The sequence below is a fragment of the Lycorma delicatula genome, chromosome 4, assembly GCF_047948215.1.
Source record: "Lycorma delicatula isolate Av1 chromosome 4, ASM4794821v1, whole genome shotgun sequence".
Taxonomy (NCBI): Eukaryota; Metazoa; Arthropoda; class Insecta; order Hemiptera; family Fulgoridae; genus Lycorma; species Lycorma delicatula.
Genome location: NC_134458.1, coordinates 64,926,509 through 64,949,511, shown reverse-complemented (window position 1 = coordinate 64,949,511; position 23,003 = coordinate 64,926,509). Strand labels below are relative to the sequence as shown.

General features: G+C 28.8%; 1 protein-coding gene across 2 annotated transcripts in view; it reads right to left on the bottom strand.

The window, feature by feature from the left end:
* Positions 1 to 16,549: 16,549 nt before the first annotated feature.
* The window catches only part of MBD-like (methyl-CpG-binding domain protein 2), a 66,140-nt gene continuing 59,686 nt past the window's right edge, over positions 16,550 to 23,003 (bottom strand). For both annotated transcript variants that reach the window (XM_075363194.1, XM_075363196.1), the window contains 2 exons: positions 22,506 to 22,751; positions 16,550 to 20,858 (listed from right to left, as the gene is read on the bottom strand). In XM_075363194.1, coding sequence (XP_075219309.1) covers positions 20,760 to 20,858; positions 22,506 to 22,751 — 345 coding nt within the window. In that variant the 3' untranslated portion in view covers positions 16,550 to 20,759. The remainder of the gene's footprint in view (positions 20,859 to 22,505; positions 22,752 to 23,003) is intronic.

Here is a 23,003-nt window from a genome sequence, read left to right as displayed (position 1 = left end):
GTTGTATTTTGTCGTTTGTCTGTCTTTTGTTTAAATCGAATTTGCTTAAAAGCTTTGTAATTTTTCCAGTTTTATTCTGTAGGTCAGTCAGGGAAATTCCCAATTCTTTCATATCTTCTCTAATTTCTTTGATCCATCCTACTTCTAGCTTTTGGAACCAGAGCTTTTCAATGATATTTCTTGACAGATATATATATATATATATACTTTTTTCACTACAGCTACTACATTTGAATTTAATAATTTTATCATTGGAACAAATTAAATTTAATGTCTGATTAGGTTTTATTTTTAAACAATGCTATTAGTCACTATTTATTTAATTACAACCCTGTTACTTCAGTAACTTGCATTATTTCAGTATCATTTCATTTATATTGATCATGTGCTATAATTTTTTTATGTATTCAAAGCTTAATAATTATTGTTGACATTTTCATTTGTTTTTGTTATTGTTAATGCTGTTATGAAGAATAATTGGGTACAACTATAAGACTGCCAGTAAAGTGTTATTTTTATTTTTGTTTTGGTAAAAATTAAAACTATAAATTCAGGTTGAATTGTATAATTTAGCCTATATCCATAAGATAGTAAGCCTATCTTTTGTAATTTTATTTTTGTGATTGAAATGATTAGCGCTGAACCTTCATTTTTTCAGTCGTCAGAATTTTTTGCAAAGTACGAATATCAAAATTTGTAAAAAAACTGCAAAAATGTGATACTATAAAATAAACATAAAACTTTTTTTTATCATAAATTAATATAATACATTCACTTTTTTAGCTTATACTATGCATTCTTATAGCTAAACAGTTGAGGGGTGTTGAAGGTGACGAGACGTGGAAGAGCTTGGCCGATTGTGATAAGACTTTCGCAAGATGTAACATATAACTACTATCAGTGCTGTTTCAACCATCAGGATGCAAAAATTTCCGTCCTCTGTGATCAAATTTTTGTCTATGGAAAATATATTTTCAGGGCATAAAACAAACTTTCTGTTTTCAAAATAGCTTCAAGAGGCTGCAAAAATTCTGCAGATTCTTTTTGTTACATTTGTGGTGAATAATTGGTGGAAAGGCAAAAAAGAAATATAACAAATTTCATTCAACAAGTGTACCTCACGTATTTCAAAGTGAAAATAGGAGGATCAAGACAAAACTTGGGGACCTCATTACATTTGTTACACATCTGTTGAAGGACTTACACGGTGGTCAAAGGGTGAACAAGAAGCATTCACATTCAGAGTTCTAATGGTGTGGCCAGAACCACAAAAGCACACCAATGATTAATACTTTTGTTCAACTAGTGTTCATGGTTTCAATTTGAAGAATAAAAGAAAGAATTGTCTATCCAAGTATCCCATCTGCTTTATGCCCAGTTCCTCATGGTCCAGATGTACCAGTGCCAATTCCACCAGAAATTTTACCTGAAATAGACGTTCTACAAGTGACTTAAATGAATATAACATCAAGGAGTACGAACCTGGAGATAGCTGTGCACCACAGCTGTATTCACAATCTGAACCTAACGATTTGGTTCAAGACTTACATCTGACCAAAGAAAATTCAGAATTGCTTGGTTCAAGGCTTAAAGAGAAGAACCTGCTAGCAGCTGACACCTCATTTTCTTGGATCTGGTACAGAGAAAAGGATTTTCTTCCATATTTTTCTGAAGGAAAATTAGTCCTCTGCACTGATGTAGGTGGATTTTTAACTCGATTTAACATTCTGTACAAAAGTACCAATTGGAGATTGTTCATAGATTCATCCAAAAGAAACCTCATAGTTGTCCTTCTTCACAATGGGAATACATATCCATCAATACCCGTGGGACATTCTGTCCATTTAAAAGAGGGTTACAATAATTTGGAATTAATTTCGATAAAATTAAATACAACAGTCATAAGTGGATTCCATGCAGCGATCTCATTATAATATAAATGCTCCTAGGTCAGCAAGGAGGACCCATAAAGTTTCCTTGTTTTGTTATGTGAATGGGATAGCAGAGATAGAGAAAATCATTTGATAAGGAAAAATTGGCCAAAAAGAGCTTCATTAGAACCTGCAACCAAAAATGTGCTGTGAAAAGCTCTCATAGATCCCAATAAAGTTCTCCTTCCAACTCTGCGTATCAAGTTAGGCTTGGTGAAGCAATTTGTCAAAGCCTTACCAAAAGAAGATAAATGTTTTCAATACATCTGTGACAAATTTCTAGTCTTATCAACCACCAAACTAAAAGTGGGTATCTACTGGTTCTGACATTATAAAACTTCTCAAAGATGGTAATTTTGAGAAAAAAATGGAAGTTGCAAAAAAAGAAACCTGGGAAGCCTTTAAAGATGTAGTTACCAAGTTTCTGGGCAATAAGAAGGATCCAAACTTCAAATCAATTGTTGAAAACATGCTGCAGAAGTACAAAAATTTAGGCTGTTCCAAGAGCTTGAAGGTTCACTACCTAAATTCACATGTGGACTATTTTCCTGAAAATCTGGGTGCCGTTAGCGATGAGATGGGTGAGATTTCATCGGACATGAAGGAAATGGATAGGAGGTATCAAGGAAAATGGACTACTACAATGAAGGAAGACCGTTGCTGGATGTTACACCGAGATGAACTCTATAGAAACAATAGAAGTAAAAGTGTAAAGTAGAGTATAAGCCATCCAAAGAAACTTCGACACATGGAATAAAATAGTATTTTACATACTTCATCATTAGGGTGGGTAAAGAGGGGAGTGGTTTCCAAAGGCATGACGTACCACATAAAAATTAGATAAATAAATAAAAATATATTAATTTAAAAATGCACTATAATAGAAATTAGGCCTATTTTGTGGCGATTTTCAGTAGAAATTATGGGGTCAATGACCCCCCCCCTGTCCTACTCTTCAGACCACTCAACTCTTTAGCTATAAGAACACACAGTATAAGCCAAAAAAGTGAATATATTATATTAATTTATTATTAAAAAAAAAAGTTTTATGTCTATTTTATTGTCACATTTTCACAATTTTTCAGCTTTTTGCAATTTGTGAAAGATCCTGACATGATGGGAAAAAATGAAGGTTATTTTCTAATTCAATGGTAAAAAATATATAAGAATCAATTATCAAAAACTAAAAAGCACAACCATCGCAGGCTTGTGTTATGCTATCCCATGAGGAAAAGAGTAATGCACCAGCATTTACCTGAATGGATTAGGAAAAATTGTAATAAAAGCAATCACACAACAATGTGATTGTGATCTAAGTAACATCACAAAACACACAATTAATTATAATTAATTTATATGTGGTTTAAGTCCATATTGATGCTTATAAATAACAAATACATGAATTACACTAACCAGGCAGAATCTGGTGTCTACACAAAAAGCACACATGGATGACTTACAGTTAGATAACACCAACCATGTTCTGGCTCTATTATAGTCTTGGCAGTAGACCTAGCTCAATCAGACTTACACCCACAGAACCAATAATGAAGAATGGATAAAGAATAACTAAAACGGATGGGTGATAGTCCATTCTTTATATATCTAAAAGTACTGGATGTTTCAAAATGAATATAGGGATTTTAAAGTTATGCAATATTCATTAAGTTTTACTTACACTGATAAATTACACATGAAATAAAAGAGCAACTTAAATAGTTTTTTACTGTACTATAATTTGCCGATCAGGGGTTGTCTCTGTCTTCCTCAGAACTCAGAATCCAGCTTAAAACTGTTGGAGCAAGTTTTAATTAAATTTAAATATTGAATTTATATCAACTGAAAAACATATTCAAGCGAGTTATAATTTTACATCTGTACAACACATGACCCTGCTAAAATCCAACTGCATAAAAACAAATATTTAATCTTTTTTTTACTTTGACTTCACTGCGCTTAATCTGTTTGTTTTTTAATTACTTCTTTGAAGTATAATGTTGGTACTGATATAAAATGTTGATTGATTTTTATTCAGAAGCAAGTAACATAACAGAGCAATAATTTCTGTTGATCTAGTATTCAAATCCGTATAAAAGTAACTGCCTTTACTAGGATTTGAACCTTAGACTCTCAACTTTGAAATCAGCTAATTTGCGAAGACGAGTTCACCACTAGACCAACCTGGTGGTTACATTTTTCTACACTGAAAGCAAAAGGGGTAATTCTACTCAGTTAAAATTACCTTAAAATCTGTAACACAGTTGCATATCTATGAGTACACAAATACCTGTATTTGTCAAGTATTACCAAGCTATAAATACCAAGTATTATTGATATTGGAACAGGTAGTGACAAACTAACATCATTATTCCAGTAATGTTAGATACTATTATGTTTCCATAATAGTATTCTTCAGTATGTAAAACTAAAAATATCTTAAAAATAGCAATGTGTATATTAAATTAATTCATTGCCTATTAGCATAAAAGACCATATTGCACTGTTTTCATATGCAACAGCACAATTTGCAAATTGTTATACACTTTCTCAAGCTTTATTGCCTACATTTGAATTGCTTTATCAATACACTACAGTTCACTGCATTTTATTCAGTACCACAGTTTACCTAAGCCTAACAATATTCTTTTAATCTATTACAGGAAAAGTTTTTAATGTTTAGAAAAAATTGGTGAAACTATGGTGTGATCTATACAATGTATTATTATGTTCTGATCAAAATAAAAAATGTATTTATTTTTATTAAGAATTTGAATACCCACATCAGAAGCGACATTTAAAGGGAATTAATAGTCTTTATTTCTTTAAGTTAAGATTTAACCTAAAAAATTACTTTTTTATGAAACAGTAGGTTAGAATGCATATGACTTGCATTTTTGTCCACCTCATTTTAATTTTGTAGGAAATATTTTAGAAAAATGCAAAACTAGTGGTATAAACTGACTAGAATTTTGCAATACAGTTTTTCTAATACTTTCCCAAAATTTGTTTCTTGATTTAGTGTCAGAATTTACCTTATAGTAACATCATTTTTAATATTTTTATGTCAAATCTTATTTTTAAATCTATGGACACTAGTTAGGACAGTCCTTCTCATACCATTTTATTTCCTTTTTTGTTTCTGGAATGTTTTTAAAATAACTGGTCTACAAAACTACTGCCTATTTAGGATGTTAGAATTATAGTGACAATTTATTCAAAATGATTCTAAAAATTTACCTTGCATTTGTCCAGTTTTAAACTCTTCTGATTCAGTGTATTGCAATATATTAGATTAGTATTATTTTGTTCATACATACCATGAAGAAATAAAGACAATTCAGGAATTCATTATACAGGTAAAAACTTTTATAAATGTAGATTCAAAAACATTCTGTTTTGCTGTTATAGCTGGCAAGATATTTACTAAATATCTACTATAAATAAAAATTAATACAATATTCTATTTTGTAACATAAAAAATCAGACAAATTTTACAATTTTTATGAGTAATTTGACTCAAAGAAATTAAAAAAATTGGATCTTAAACTGTATCTCTACTATTGTCTGACTTTTTTAATTAAACTTAATAAATAAACTGTCAAAAACACTCTTGTTTATGTTCACAGTAAAATGACTATTACATTAAAAAAGAGTTTACTGTGAGTAAACATTATACAATAATGTCTAATGTCTAATTATTCTGCTAATAGTTAACAATAAAAATATATTATTTATTCATACTGACTTCATAGTAACTTGTAAACAATAAGTTTTGAAAAGATTATGCAACCACCTCCTTAGCCTTAATTGAATTCACTTCTCACTTTTACTACTAAGTCCAAGCATGGAATGGGATATCAATTTTTGAGAATGGCTGCATCATTTCTGAAAGTAACTTGTTTCTCATGTCATATACCCATTAGATTATAGTACCTATTGTGATCTGATCAAGGTCTTTGAATGTGTTCCTCATGGTGTATTGTTCCTCAAATTTGAGTTTCTCGAAATAAAGGTTAGAAAGCAGAATTTCATCCTCACACTTGAAATAAGGTTACTGAAATAACAAATTCTGATATAAATATCATTTAGTTTGACCTGGCATACAACAAAATGGGTGTTTCTTAATTAACTGTGGGCATTTAGCTTTTTTCAACAAAGGGTTACCTTGTAGAGAAACCTGACTCTACTGATGAAAACCAACTTGGGTTGCAAATGCCAATTAATTGTTATAGTTCATTTTGTAGTTATTTTATGTACAGAATGATTCAAAGAAACGGGAAATTTTAAAAATTAAATAACGTTAATGAAAAAATTTTTTTTAGAAAATAAATTTTATTTCATCTAATTGTAAAAATGTTGCCATTTTAGGATACATACATTTTAGTTTATTTTTTAAAGATGACATCTTCCAGGTGACCTCCTCTTCTACGTAAACACTCATGAAGTTTCTTCATTAAATTGTTCATGGTTTGACGTAACAACTCAACTGGAATTTCCGCAATTGCTTCTCGGATCTTTGCCTTCAGTTCTTCCGTTGTAGCAGGTCTACTGTGGAACACTTTGCTTTTAAGGTGACCCCACAAAAAGTAATCACAAGCTGATCAGATGATCTGGGAAGCCATCTAATGTCACCATTTTGTGAAATGACACATTGTCCAAACAATCTGCATACAGCTGCCATCGATATTCGTGCAGTATGTGACGTTGCTCCGTCTTGTTGAAACCAGGCTGTGTTAAGAATTGGTGGAAATCTCTTTTGTTGTTCCACAACAAAGGTTTCAAGCATGGCTACGTAACGAGCCGACGTCACTGTAATCGCAAGACCGTTGTCATCCTCAAAAAAATAAGGGCCTATAACACCGTAAGATGACATAGCACACCACATGGTCACTTTCTGGCTGTGCAACGGTCATTTTCTTGTGCCCAGTATCTGAAATTTTGCTTGTTAACAAATCCACTGAGGTGGAATAGCGCTTCGTCTGACATCCACAGTTCGTGAACAAACTCTTCTTTATCATTTATCTTCTGAAGCATTACATTACAGAATTGTGCTCGCACAACTGCATCGTTCGGCTTCAGTTCCTGGACGATCTGCAACTTGTATGGATGGTATTGCAAGTCCTTCACTTACATTCTTCGAACACTTGAACTATGCAATTGTAAAGATGCTGAGAGACGACGGATTGACCGATGTGGACTTCGTGTGACAGCATCTTGTAAAGCTTGAACATTCTGTGGTGTACGGACGGTTCGCTCACGGCCTGGAGGTTTCTTTTTCATTGCCGAACCAGTTTCCTCAAAATTAGATATCCATGTTTTAATTGCATGTGCTGATGGAACATGGTCGTGCCGTCCCAGATTAAAATGACGGCAAAATTCTCTATGCACTCCCTTCACACTGTCATTGTTTTTGTAAAGCGCTTTGATAGCAAATGCACGTTGCCCACCACTCCAAGCATCCATGACAACTAAATGGCAGGTTAGGTTAGAGAGGCTGGCGCCACTTATCAAGTGATACCAATCGCCCACGGCTACCAACACAACTTTCAAAATTTCCCGTTTCTTTTAATCACCCTGTATTTAGTATTTTCATGTATTTAACTTAATATTATTCATGTGTTTGTGTTTTCAATAATTAATATGGATTTTAATTTCATAATTGTGTATTTTCGATGCTGCTCTGATCAAGGCTTTTCCACAGTTTCTGTTAATCCATTCAGAGAAATGCTGGGTTAGTTCCTTTTTTATCCATGGAGTAGTATATCTACTCCTAACATGATTTCTATATTGTATTATTATTTACCAATCAGAATAAAATATCTATTTATAAGACAGGATTTTTTCAATATTTCCACTCCAAAAAAAAAAAAAAAAAATTGTATAGCATTTTATATTATTCTAGACACATCCAATTATTCTAGTATAACATTAAGCATGTGTAAGATAAAAGAAATTGGGAAGAAGAAATATTGGTCAGATTTTGTTTCCATCAACCCTCCCATAGAATAATCTGCACTTTTACATCTTCACTTGAACTGGTTAAACATCTGTATTTCATGAATGATTTTTTTTTTCTATTTTCCTAGCTGTTATACTATATAACCACAGGAAAGTATTGCCATGGCTAAAAAGATGATTCTTAAGATTTTTATACTTCTCAAAATGCTGAAGTCTGATTAAAAAAAAAATTAAGTTTCAAAATCCTTAATATATGGGTATGAGTATTTCTCAACATTTATTTTGTTGTTCAGGTATCAAGAAAAGTTATCACTATAATCATGCAATTTTGGTATGGTAACTTCTGTATTTAGGGGAAAATTGTTTTATAAGAAAAATAAAATTTAAATAGGGATCAACAAATCTTAAAATTAAATTTGGTTTGGATGTTATGAAAATCCAATTTTTATTCTTATTAGCTAATAAAAAAACAAAAAAAAGATTCACTACTCCCACAAAAAAAGATTGAACAATTTTTAAAATGAGATCTCTAAAAATCAGAGTTTTATAAAATATATCTACTATTTTAATCCATTGTCTTGAACATTTTTATCATCTTTCTACACACAAGGAAAAATAATTTAGAGAATAATTTTCAACTTTGTTACGGAGGTAAATTTAAAAAAGATCTTTTGTTTACCTAGCCTAAAAAAATTCAGTTGAACTATTTGTAACTAAATTTTATTAAATTAGGAAAAAAATATTTGGAGAGGAGTGAATTGGTGATTTTTGAAATTTGTTATCAATTAACAATTCTTGAAAATTTCTACTTTTTTTTAAATAGGAAAATTTCTCTTATTTAATACAGACAATGTATACATTGCAATGCTTCATGACAGAAAGGATAAAATGACACCAGGAATGAATCTGGTATGAAGTCGTTCATACCAGGTTCTTCAGCAAGTGAAAAGGTGAAAAATGGTAAAAACATTAAAAAACCAACTCATTCCAAATTATTACTAATATTCTGTGAAAATTGTTATAATCAAATATCTACTGTTAAAAAATAACTTGTGTCACAACACTGATGTCAATGCATTTTCAGAATTTTGACTTATACAAATTCAATTTAAGAAACTTCTCAGATGTCTATAAGAAATATCTACTCTATTAATATAGTTAACAAAAAGAAGAGAGTATAATTTTAAATAGATGAGAAAATTTAATTAATATTTACAACATCCACTAAGGTAAAGTGATAAGTTGGTTTCTATCTAAATGTTCTGAATGGTTTATTAGTTAAATCTTTTAACTGTTGTAAGATTTGAATTTGCCAGTTATTTTCATGACTTTTCTTCAACATTTGCTTTGCAAATTTAATAAAAAAATATCCAAAATGAATCAAATGTTTATTTAACTTAATATATAGGTTTTTACTCTTCAAATAAGAAAAGGCAGCTTACATAAGGTCACCTATACGAGCTCAATAATGTAATTTAACAAATATGTAATATTTAAGCAATTGATGAAGCACATACTTTGAAATGCATCTTGATCATTTTCAAAATAAACTGTTGTGTCTTCAGGTAGTAAATTTTAATTAAAAACTTTAATAAAGACATTCTTGTCAGATACAAAAAAATTAATATGCTGTAGGTGATTTCAAATGAAAGACGTCTGCACATCCTCAAATTTACTTATGCAAGTTACATTAAAAAAAAATTCTAAAAGGCTAACAATTTTGAAAAATTTTAAAGTGTCATCAAAACCTTAACTCTGCACCACGAAGAAAATTTGCAACCCATTTATAAATATTTTAAATAGTAGCAGTTAAAGTTATACAGAATAAAGGAATGACATGCAATGAAAATTCAAATTCTGATAGAAATAATTCTCCAATTATTTTAATATGGCCTTAGAAACAGCCAAAAAGGAATAATTAGCTTCAATAATTAGTCCCTAAAAATTAATAAATTTTGTGTTATTGATAAAAAACCATGAGTAGTTCTAACATATCTGGGGAATAAAAAGTAGGCTCATCAGTGGGTTTAATTAATGGGCTCATCAGTATAAAAAGTAGTTAATAAAAACAGTTAAAGTAGTTAATAAAAAAGTAGTAGTTAATAAAAAGTAGGCTCATCAGTGGGTTTACTGCTTCTTGAAGCAGTAGTAGTTCATAAATAAAGAAAATTAGTCAAAATTAAACCTTTACGTAAACATAACAATAAAAACAAGACCAGAAAATTGCAGACTTGTAAGTTTACATCCACATTTTTCTAAAATATTTGAAAGTGTACTGCTCAATAAGTGAGTCTTATCTGAAAGAAAATAATGTATTAGCAGCAGAACTAGGATGTAGAAAATCTACAAACATTGCATCAATAACTTACAAAGAAATGTGATAGATGCAAAGGATTCAGGGGAAAACTGATTTATATAGGTCATTTTAGATCCAACTAAGGCTTTTGACTATGCTGATTCTGAACTCCTACAAAAATTACGGAAAATAGGTATATTAGGTGGCTAATTACTCCAGTGTTCAAAAGTATCTTTAAGTTTATTTTTAATAAATATATATATATCAATGAGCTACCGGCAGTGATTAAAAAGAATAAAGTAATACTTTAATCAGATAATGACATCTATTGCTAATACAAATGCGATACGATCTATTGCTAATGTTAATTAGCAAGATAATTACTTTCATAAATGTGCATTTGGCTATTCAATATATTTAGTAATAAATGAAAATAAATTAAGTTTTATTTGTTTAAAAATAAATATAGGAAACAAGAAAATAATGTTAATATCATGATAAGTAATAACATCACAGAACAACCATCACTAGTGAAGTTCTTAGGAGCAATGATTAATCATAAACTCTCTTGGAAAAACTACGGAGGTAAAATTTGCAAAAATGCTCAAATGTTTTTATCCTGAAAATCAAAATCGTCTTGGTGATGATAGCAGTTAGCCATTAATCAATAATTTTTGATAAACAATAATACTCTTTTCCAGATCATCATCAAAAACAAATTATAAAAAGACTTTTAGACTATGTAAACCATGTGATACGAATAAGAAAATCTGAAACATGGGGGCATACTTTTAGAGTTAATTAATGATAGTTTTTTCATTACTTATTTATGAAGTAATAGTCAATTTTAGGCAGATAGATTTTAAAAGAAATTTAGATAATCATAACTGTAACACAAATAGTGAAACAAATAGGTTTGTCTAAGTCTATAGAACAACTTATTATAGCAGTACTAGTCACCTATGATGGTCATAAAGATGAAAAAAAAACATTTTGAAGCTTTTTAAAAATGTTTACTACATAATTTGGTTTGTTTTTACAAAAATTTGAATTAACATCATCACAGACCATCATGAATATGATGGAAGAAGGTTTATAATATAACAATAGATTTCTTCAAAAATTTGATATAAAATATGCCAACATTATTGCTTGAAGATGACATCTTGCAAGTGAGCTCCATCTTTGTGCAGATATTCTAGCAATCTTTTACAGACATTTTGCATGATTCAACAGGAATTTTGCATATTTCCTCACAAATCTTTGAATTCAGTTCTTTTATCATAGCAAGTTGACTGTAGAACACATTGCTGTTAAGGTGACCTCACAAGAAGAAATTACATGCAAATAGGTCAGGGGAGGCCATGAAATGTTACTGTATCTCAAAATTAAATGGTTAGCAATTTGTGTATGGCACCAATTAATGTTTGCGATGTGTGAAATGTTGATCAATCTTCCTGAAATTAGACATTTCCAGACATCTGTCGAAATGTCAGTTGTTTTTTCACATTCCAGCACGGTGTGGTATTAATCAACATGTCAGGAGTTGCAAGGTCATCCTCATTCTCAGAAAAATATGAGCTCATCTGCTGTAGCCAAGTACAACTTTATTGGGCCCAGTAATGAAACTTTTATTAATTAACATGGAGAAGGTAATGGGGTTTTGCCTGACAACCAGATGCTGTTAATGAACTCATCGTGGTTTATCTTTACAATTATTTGTTCACAGAATTGTTATCACATTAAGTGAGAGTCTAGTTTGAGTTCCTGAATGATCTGCAACTTGTATAGAGAGTAATTTAAGTCTGATATGGACTTCTTATGACAGCAGTTCAAACAGTCTCGACGTTGCCTGACACACAAACACGCACACTATATTTTTCAGAGCCATACCTATTTCGCTAAAATTGTGTACTGTGTGTTAATGGTACGTTTTCAACAGTGCACTATCATGACATTTTAAAAATTCAAATGATAGGGAAATGAGACCTTTATTGGTGGCTTCCACACCATTTCTTAAAATGTTTTTGTGACAAAAGCACATCATCAACCACCTCACATGTTTGATCCATGATAAATAAATGGCAAAATGACATAATCTGGGCTTTATGTTACTCAGTGCTGCTAACAATGTATTCAAAATTTCCTGTTCTCTTGAGATGCTCTAGATTACTTAATTTTTGTCCCACCTATACTCATTACTGATTCACCAGGGATGATAAAAAATTAATATTACATATTGCACCTTATGGAATTAATTTCCAGTTTTGAAAAATGCAGAGCTAAAAATTCATAAAAATTGTTCTCCCAAACGTTTTGCACTGTTGGTTCTAAAACATAAAAATTCAATTTCCTACTGTAATTCAATTCAATTATTTCTCCTATTTATTCATTTTATCATTCATTCATTCATTTTTTTCCTATTTATTTATTTTTCTCCTATAATTCAATTATTTCATACAATTCATTGCTGAATTGTATGATATTCTTTACAAAAATGACTGTAATATTTTACAATTTTTTCAACTAGCTTCACTATCAAAATGAAATATAAGTTGCCAGTACAAACATAATCAAATAACATTAATTTTTGAACCCAAAAAGGCACATAAAGCACCTAGTACAAAAATGCTGTGTAGTAGTTTGTTTAATACTAAACTTTACGTTGCAGACCACATTATCAATTTTTTCAACTGAAATTTAATTTACATCAGCAAAATCATTCTTAATAAAAAAACCAGCTAATAATTGAATCAGTTAATTGATTTAATATGAAAAAGTCTCTAGGTTTTACACATCCATCAAATTTCACACAACATAAATGGCAAATATTCCAAAGTCTATATAAGATTACTGAATACAGATGACATTGAAATTCACATAACTCTTTTAATCAAAAGGGTCTTTTCCAAAATTCCTAACAACTGATTGTCTCAAGAAATGCCTGTATACATTTATTTATGTGTAAAGTAACTTACAAATTACTGGTAGTAGTTAATTATGTATCACTAAATTCATTATGTAATGCTTTATTTTTAACAATGACACAGAAATTATGAAACAAATCATCATCACATTTTTTTATAAATGGAGTTAGCCTTGGCCCTAATTCAAATGCTTTCTCTTGCTGGTGCATGTATAATACTTTTTTTTGTGTCATCATTATTGAGGTCCTGTAAGCCTTCTAATATTAAACTTGACATTATGATATTGTGCTTTTAAATAGAAAAAAGTAACCTTTAAAGATGATTTGAATAACAATAAAAAAACATATCTCATCATTCTAAAAACAATACAATGTATTTTTGATCACAAAAATTTTCAAAATTCTTAATCCATTTCTGATATCCAAAAAATAATATAAAAAGGTTTTTCAGAATAAATTACATTATCCAGATCATATACATTGTGTCATTAATAATATTTAGCAATACAGTAAATACAGCAATACAAAGTATCAGTATTTAGAAACACTGTATAACTTACTTCTAATTAGTTTAGAAAAGTAAAGTTGACAAAATAAGGGCATTTTGAATTATTTATGTAATAATGTACTGTAAAATTTATTTTTATTGATCAATAAAAATTATGATTTTTAGGATCAAGAAACAAGATTTCAACAAAATAACAGAAAGACAGTTATACAGTGTCAAGGAACCAGTCAGTACTATAAAACTTTTTCTACAGCAAAAATAAAAAAATTTAATTTCCTGTAGAAATGAATAATAGTAAACAAAGGTAATGAAAAGTGACAGGCAGGAAGTTAATGGTATATTAAATATTAGGAAAAGTCAATATTATATATCTCAATCTGAAGGATTTAATTTTGAATTTTTTTATTGGGTTTATTTTCCTTAAATAAAATATATTATTAGACAAAAGGCCTGAATTGTAATAAAAAAAGACTAATTGAATTACATATTAAATGACAGTTTTAAAGTAAAGCAAACTGTGATCAATTTTGAAATGAATTTATAGCAGTGAGGGTTTTTAACATACAATTTGATGGATGAAGCACCACATATCTATTGGACAAATTGTTATTTGCATTCTGTTAAAAAATTTGGTTTTTCATTTAAAAAAAAACAAATAATTGAAGATGAACAGAGTGACCGATATGAATTTCTCAAACCAAATCATTTATTGGAGATTTAATTCATAATTTTATTTTGGATAAATATGTTTTAAGATAGGTATGCAGGTTACTCCAAAAAATATATAGAAATCAAGATACTGACAAAAATAGTTAGTTTACCTGCTTACATCATACCAATTTTGGTTTTAAATTAATATCTTATGGTATACTGATAATAACTTATACACCATATTTTGTTGTTTTTTTCTTAATTTAAGTGGAACGCCTACAATAGTGAATAACTATATTCATAAATGATTTTGTGTTTAAATTTTATATAATAGAAAAGTGTTTCTAACAAAACTGTTTGTTTTATCATTTTTAATGAATGCTACCTTTATGTTTTTCAAAGACTGATTTTTCTGAGGAAAATCTGGAAAAAATGTTATGAAACTTATATTTACCATACCGTAATGGATTTAACCAAGTTTCTATGAAATTCAATGATTCTATAAAAAAAATTAGTAAAATTGTTGCTATATAGGATATAAGAAATCAGATTTATAAATTTCATAACAGATCTGAATACAGAAACCACTTAGTACAGAATATAAGATAAGACATATCTTACCTTAAAAAAACTTTTATCATGAAAGTGCTTGACATGATAGAAAATATTTAATTAATCTGCATATTAAAAATACTAGTCTTTTAAAAGTACTTTCATGTTAAGATTAAGGTAAGATAAGTCCTATCTCAATATTTTGTACTACGTGGTTTATATTAAAAGAATTTAAAATATCTTTTTTCACCAATTGATGGATTTAGGTAATCATTTTTTGATTATGTTTTGTTAAATTATAATTGTTGTTGGTTAAAATTTTTAATGTGAACTACATTAAAAAAAAATGCCTGTCATAATATTTATTTATTTATATCAGAAATAAATAAAATTACTATTATTTTTGTAGTCATAAATAATTTTTTTATTCAACTTTTTTAATTTTAATAGTTGCTCCAGATAAGATAAGTAACTTAAATTTTCAAGTATTATCATCATCATCATCATTATTCTTTTCTAATGGCAACAAATTTATCTACTTATTTAATCACTGATCTCTGCAGTACTTAGAATGTAATTTCTCAAAACAATACTAGATAAAAAATTTCTATACCTTGAATAAGACATCCTGATCCCGTAGCGGAAGACACCCTCTATGTGGAAGTTTTGATCACCATGCCACCCCCTCTGTACCTAATCCTTATGGGCTTTACCGAAGGTCATCTTCAGAACTCGGGCAAAGGCATCTCTGTCTTGCTCTTGCCTAATCAGGATGCCACCGATGCGAATACCACATGTGATATTCCCATCGGTGTACTACTAGATAATGAACTTGTTAAAACAAAACATATCTATGTCAAGTCTTTAACAAGACTGAGTGACATGAAGGAACTGAAATTAAAAACGCAGCTACACACCTGATAGGTTAGAAGTGAGTTCAACATGCAACCATAACATAACATAAAACAAAAAATAAAAATGAACTTAAAAATATAACTAAGAGGATTGAGTGATCACGGTTCTACAAGTGATTTTTATTCCAACAAGATAATCAAAATAAATATCATAGCAATATTATTTTTAGCTTAGTCTTATTTAAGTATTGCAATAGACGGTTTGCATCCAACTGCGGCTTTCATATGCTTTGGTGAGCCTGTATGAAAATATGTTGGGAGTTTTTTATTTTGATCAATCGTGATCTATCCATGTTAAATTAAAAACTAAATAACTTCTAAATAACTAACTTTTTATTCTCTAAACAAAAAACTGGTTTACCCTTACAAGAAAAAGGGACTTTCTTCACATGTTTTTTTTTGAAAATTACAGTTTTGAAAAATAGAATAATATGTTCCTAACACGTAAAAAAAAAAGTGAGCACAATTATAAGCTGGAATCTGAGTGGTAAGCATGAGTAGAAGTACCCTGATCGAAGAGTTATTACTTTTTTAAATATTATATGATCCAACTAAATGGGACTAACAGTGAATGTTTTGCACATATCACCATATATATACCACCTATAAATCTGTCCAAAAATGAATATTACCTAAAATATAGTGCTGGAATGACTAATCTACCCTATTGCTCTATAAAATCTTAGCCAATTAATGAATTTAATTTATATTTTACTAATATGGTAAATAACATCATTAACATTTGTAGCAATTCATTTCTGCAATGAGGTTCATTTAAGTTTAAGTGATAGATTAAGAATTAGAAATACAATATAAAATTTATTATGAAAAAAACTTTTTTTATTAAACAATCGTTTTTACAATAAATGTTTCTCATCTTATCAGCATTTTATTACCTAAAATTTTTACGCTTAGTCTTACACATATAAATAATTAAGAATAACAAAAAGCTTAGGGGGTACGTGAGTAACTTTAAAATCACCATATTTGAAATAATAATACATTCACATTCAATTAAACAATATATCAATAATACCAACAAAATACTTTCAATAAACATAGAAAATATAAAAGAACTTAAAATAATTAATTAAAAAAATAAATATATATAACCTAAATAAGCCAACTGTAAACAATTTTGAATTGGTAATCCTTTATCAGGAACTGGTTATCATTAAATCATCAAAGGCAATGAAAGTCAATTACATTATGCAGTATCAGTGTTGGTGATCGGCCAACATATGATGGCATACCATCATATCTGTAGCAAAAACCAGTCTAAGTGAAACATAAAGCATCAACCTTCATTTCATAATGGTAGTTCTCCTTATGCAGATCAGAGAGTTGCTTAAAAGGTATTAACTACAAATTGTAAGCTTAACTTGATGAATAAATCTTTAAAGTATATTTATCACAATCAGTTTTCACTAGAAATAACAAATTTTTAGTGAAAAGTTTTTCACACAAATTTTGTTTGTGTGTTTGTGAAAATACACAAACACACACGTTTCAGCCATAATTTTTATAAAAAACATGGAGTAGAAACTAAAACTAATTAAAATTATTATCACTTCGTTCAAAATATACATACAAGATCAAAAATTTACAGTTAATTTTTTTCCTTAACTACTTTTTACTGTGCATAAAATAATTTCTTTTATTTAACTCTTTGGAGACAAATTGACAATATACTGTTTATTACAATATATGTGAAAATTACTTATCAGTGGTATACGGTCAATAAAAAAACTGTGAAAACAACCAACCTATATCTATATCATCAAACTGTTTTAACTCATCTTTTTTTAATAAAATTGTAAAAAAAAAACTTACATTAAAACTTACATTACTTTTATTTATTTTGGATAGAAAATATAAATATTTAAGAACTTCTTTGTATATTTAATTAACTGTATAATTAATATTTTTGTTTTAACACGATGGGATACTACGTCCAAATTCATTTGATGTCAGCTGTTCCGTATATTATGTATCATTCTCAACTATACTGTTCACATGCTGTGTGTCTATGCAATTTGTTTATCTTTCTTTTAATTAAATTTAATGTCAACAATGTTTGCTAATTGTGAAGAGTTTTTTATTTAGTTTAGCATGTATTTATTTGTTATTTTTATGAAAACGGAACATGACAGAATTTTGAACAGCGAGTTGGATCGCCAACTAAACAATAGTGAATCATTTGAAAATGATTGTATTCTTTCATCAAGTGACAATGAATTTGACATATTTGGAAATGATATATTTTGGCAATTGGTCCATGATTTTGAATTTCTGGAAATGCCCGGGCCAAAACATTCTCCTCCTCCAACATCAAAACCTGTGGATTATTTCAAATTATTTTTCACTGGTAGTTTATTAATGTGTTTATGAAAGAAACTAACAAACAGGTATGTTCAACAAATAATTCCATCTAAAGGGCCTAACATCTTACCTTACAGTCATCTTCTTTCATGGGTACCTGTTACTGTCAATGGATGTTGGCTTTTATCACTGTTTTACTAAATATAGGACTGATGCACAAACCTACTATTAAATCCTATTGGTGTATAAATTCAAGTTCTCATAGCATTCCATGGTTTCCAAAAATGTTTAAAAGAAATAAATTAGTCTCTTTTTAGTTCCTTTCCTACTGCACACAACAGTAAACTGCCAAGTAGTAAAGAGCCCGGTTATGACCTTTGCCAGAAATTCCAACCTTTAGTAGACCACTGTAACAATCTTTGTCAGTTCAATTATACTGATCATCAACAGTTTTCTGTTAATGAAATCCTTACTGGCACAACGAATCACACTAGTCTCATGCATTACATACCCAATAAGCAGCATCATTGATGGAGCATAAAACTTATGCTCCATCATAATTGGTTTTATTATGATGGGTTTTATGGATATATATTTTTAATAACCCAACATTATGGGTTTTATGTGAATTAGTGTCCCAGTATTGTTTGAGTTTCTTTTGCTACACGAGTGCTAAAAATGATAATGACAAAGAACAAATAAAATATACGACTGGGATATGCAGTAGTTGACAAATTATTATAGATTTGTAATTTTTTCAGAAATGAATCATATTTTTATAGATAATTTTTTTACTAGTATCTCTCTTATCAAAATGTTATACAGTAAAGAAACCTTCATGGCTGATTAAAGGACTTCCAAATGAAGTCTAAGCCCAGATACAAGTAGGTGAAGCTGTATATTGTATGAAAAATAATTTTGTTACTACGCCATACAGGCAAAAAAGGCACAGAAGCAAACTTTTAAATATATAACACAAACAAGAAAAGTTATGCAAAAGATACTAGACAGAAAAAACCAAGCATGGTAATGAGCTATCAGTAATGGGAGTTAAATCCATTTGATATGATGCTGTATTGTTACTTGGATAAAAGGACAATAAAGTACTGGAAAAACATTACTTTTAAACTTTTTGCAAGAATGGTTTTGAATGCTTATGTTATATACAAGGAAATCTGTCTGAAAAACAACATGAAGCCTCTTCCTAGCTATAATTTCCATTGTAGATACAATTGCAGAAGATTGGTTTAGGAAGAAACAGATAGTCATTGAATGCCGAAGTAATGAATGTTGTTCTCTTGGTTTGGAAAAGCTGCTGAGAAAATTAAAAAAAACTTGTTGATGTATTCTGAAAGAGACAGAATTACCCAAACAGATCCAGAACTGTCTTCTTCTAGGTATAAAGAAGGGTGCCACGCAATCTGTATCAGCAAGCAGATTTGTAAATAAATATAAGTTATTTTTGTTGTAAACAGTGTAAAAACTTTTCATTATACAATAATATAAAACCTCATGCATTAATAAAAAGTAGAAGTGTTTGGAACAAAAAGAAATTTCACAGGATTTATAAACAACAGAAAGGAAGCAACAAAGTGCACACTACTTTTGATTGTTACATTATTAATAGCAAGTTGATTGACTAACAGTATGCATGCCTAATAAACAATAAAATAATTTTGTCAGTTTCCAATCAAATGAAATGAAATTTGCCAAACACGTATAGAATAAAGTTCTATTATATGACAATGGTTCTCATAAATAAATTATTTTTAGTTTAAAAGTTATATTCAGATAAACTTTTATTTAAATAATTAGTTAACTTGTGCATAATGAATTTAATAATGAAAAATTTATTTTATGTGTTTGATCTATACTTTACTGAAATCTACTGTTTTAAAGAAAATGTTGAAGGTAAAATCATCACAATCTGTTAAAAATTAAAACAATTAAAATTAATGCTTATAATTACCAGGAACAATTATCTTAAACAGCTTTTAAACAACTTGGTCTCCAAAGGGTTAAAATATTATTATATCTTATTATTATATGGACGAAACACAAAAATCATAATGCCTTGGTAGAGAGCATAAATACAAATACCTGTTGACTGTATGATAGGCTAAAGAAAGCTTGAAAGTCAAGTTCAACTTTTCAGCAGATACAATACCAGTCACATAAATGAAAATTTCCCCATCAGATAGAAATGATTACTAAAAATTTATTTTAGTAGCATTTCACAGTAGACAGCTAGAAAATCACAAGCATAAATGGTGGCATAAAGGCTGATCTGGACTGATGAACAAACTGAGATGGTAATTGTTCAGAAACCACCAGCACATTCTCATCAAGAACAAAGACCCGTTCAAATAAACAGATTAACTATGATTACTTAAACTTTAAGATGAATTGAAAGTTTAAATATTACCAGCGATTAACAGAATTTAAGACTAAAACAATACAATTAAAAACAGAGCAACAGGCATTCTATAAATAAATACTTAATTTTTTAAATTTAGTTTACAGATGATTTTTCACAACATACACTATACACATTCTCACACTCATACACATTAATACAACCACATTTTAATCGTTTAAGTAATTATTATTAAATCTGTACAAAGTAACATAAATAATAATGCTAGATTACATTATAAAAAGATCAGCATAGCCATGAAGGTGAACAATTTCAAATTTTTAACTACTGCTTTAAATTTTTTAAAGCTTCTTCTAATTTTTTTCTTGCTAAACTGACTCTTTCCTCTTGTCGCTTAATATCTTCCTCGCCAACAGCAACAGCCTTAAAACAAGTAAAGACATTTAATTAACAAATATTCTTTATTATTAAAAACTTTGCAATACTGCAGATAATACAAGTATTTTACTCAATAGTACTATTATATTAATATAAAGAATGTCACCATAGGAATGAAGCACTAATTTTTTTGACTTCAAATTAATAGAATATTATTCCGGAAGATAATATAAATGCTTCAATATATATATAATATATAGTGTTTAATTTTAATTCTTAACTTTGAATCACTGATTTTTATAATTCATATTTAAAAAATCTAATAATGAAATTTTAAGAAAGTTTTATTCTTTTATAAAAAAAAATTATTATTTTGCAATATTTATTTATATGTAATTTGATGTGAATAATTTGAAAAAAATGTAATGCAACTGATGACGTGAGAAATTCACAAACACGTTTTTGCATGTATAATGGATATGATAAGTGTCATCCTACTTTATTTATTATTCTGTACTTAGGTTGATCAAGTAAATATAATAGTTTTAATACATTTGAGATATAACACTGATGAAAACATCAGGGTTTTCAAAATGTGACAGTAATAGCTGTTTATGTACAAACTAACCTCTACTTCATGTACAGAGTTATAGTGTCTCAGTTTATCTGTTATTTTTTTTTAAATTTTACTCATAAAATTTTTTGATGAATCTTAAAAAGCGACAATATTAAATAAATTTAGTGATGGTTATAATCCAAGTTTTCCAGACATTAGTAAAGATTATAAAAACTTTAATTAAAAAACTTATATTACTTCTGAATGCATTTCATGTAATTTATGTCAATATTAAGAATTTATGTGGTGGTGATGATGATGATGATGATAATAATGATAATATTAATGTTGTAAATTTACATTAAAATCCATCAACTGGATCTGCTCTACAAATGTCTATGACACTTTTTCTTACTACTTTTCTATTTTATTGCAGAGACTGATTATTTGTTTATTTATATTTATCATTTTTAATTCTGATAAGCTCAATTTTACTGTAACATGGATATTATTAGATGATAATTTAAGAAATAAACTTTAAAATGATATGTTAAGATAACTTTTACTTGTAATACTACTACTACTACTACTACTATTATTATTACTATTAATGTTTCATGTTAATCCAAAATAAGTAAAGTGAGTTAAAACAACTTCTGTAAAGTTCAATAAATAGGCCTACTGACTCAAAATATTATTAGAATAATTAGAATATTATTAGATGATAATTTAAGAAATAAACTTTAAAATGATATGTTAAGATAACTTTTACTTGTAATACTACTACTACTACTACTACTACTATTATTATTACTATTAATGTTTCATGTTAATCAGAATCTTGTACATATTGATTCTAAGCTTAAAAATCAACATCATTTTACAGTGAATGTAAAAAATATTTATGAAATTTTTGTAAAAACAATAACGATCATCTGCGAGCGGTTCTATTATTTAAAAAAAAAAATTATAATTAAATTATAAATAAAAACTAATGATACAAAGAAAACAGTTAATTATAACTTAAAAATAGAGTAACACACTTATTTCAGTTTTATGGGAGACATTATAGGGACAAAACAAAGAGCACTCGTACTGTTCACACATTGAATTAACTAATTTAATCGCAAACCGACCTGGACAAGAGGTTGATCAGGATTAATGAAAACACCAGGGTTTTTTTCTAAAGCTGTTTTTGAACCAGTTTGTCCTGTAATTGGTTGATTCGAGACATGAAGAGCTGTAGCAACAGACTGAAGCAAAGTTTCTTCAGTAACATGTGGTCCAACAGCTTTCAACCCTTTTGGTAATTCCATTGCATGTAGCTCATTCCCTTCTGTATCACAAGGTCTCATTCCTTCCAAACGCTTTTCCCAGAATAGCTTAAAAACAAACAAATAATCAGAAAAATACATAAACATATAGAACATCACCTATACATATCTCTTCCAATGAATTACACTGATAAAACAGCTCTATATTAATAAGTTATCATACTTTTCTAACAGTATAATTAGTGACTTTAAGATAAATTATATATAATACAACATAAATTTAACAATGTTCTGGAATAACAAGCATGAAAAATATTTATTCTAGCTATTCATGACAGAAATGGTCAGATAGGTGTATCA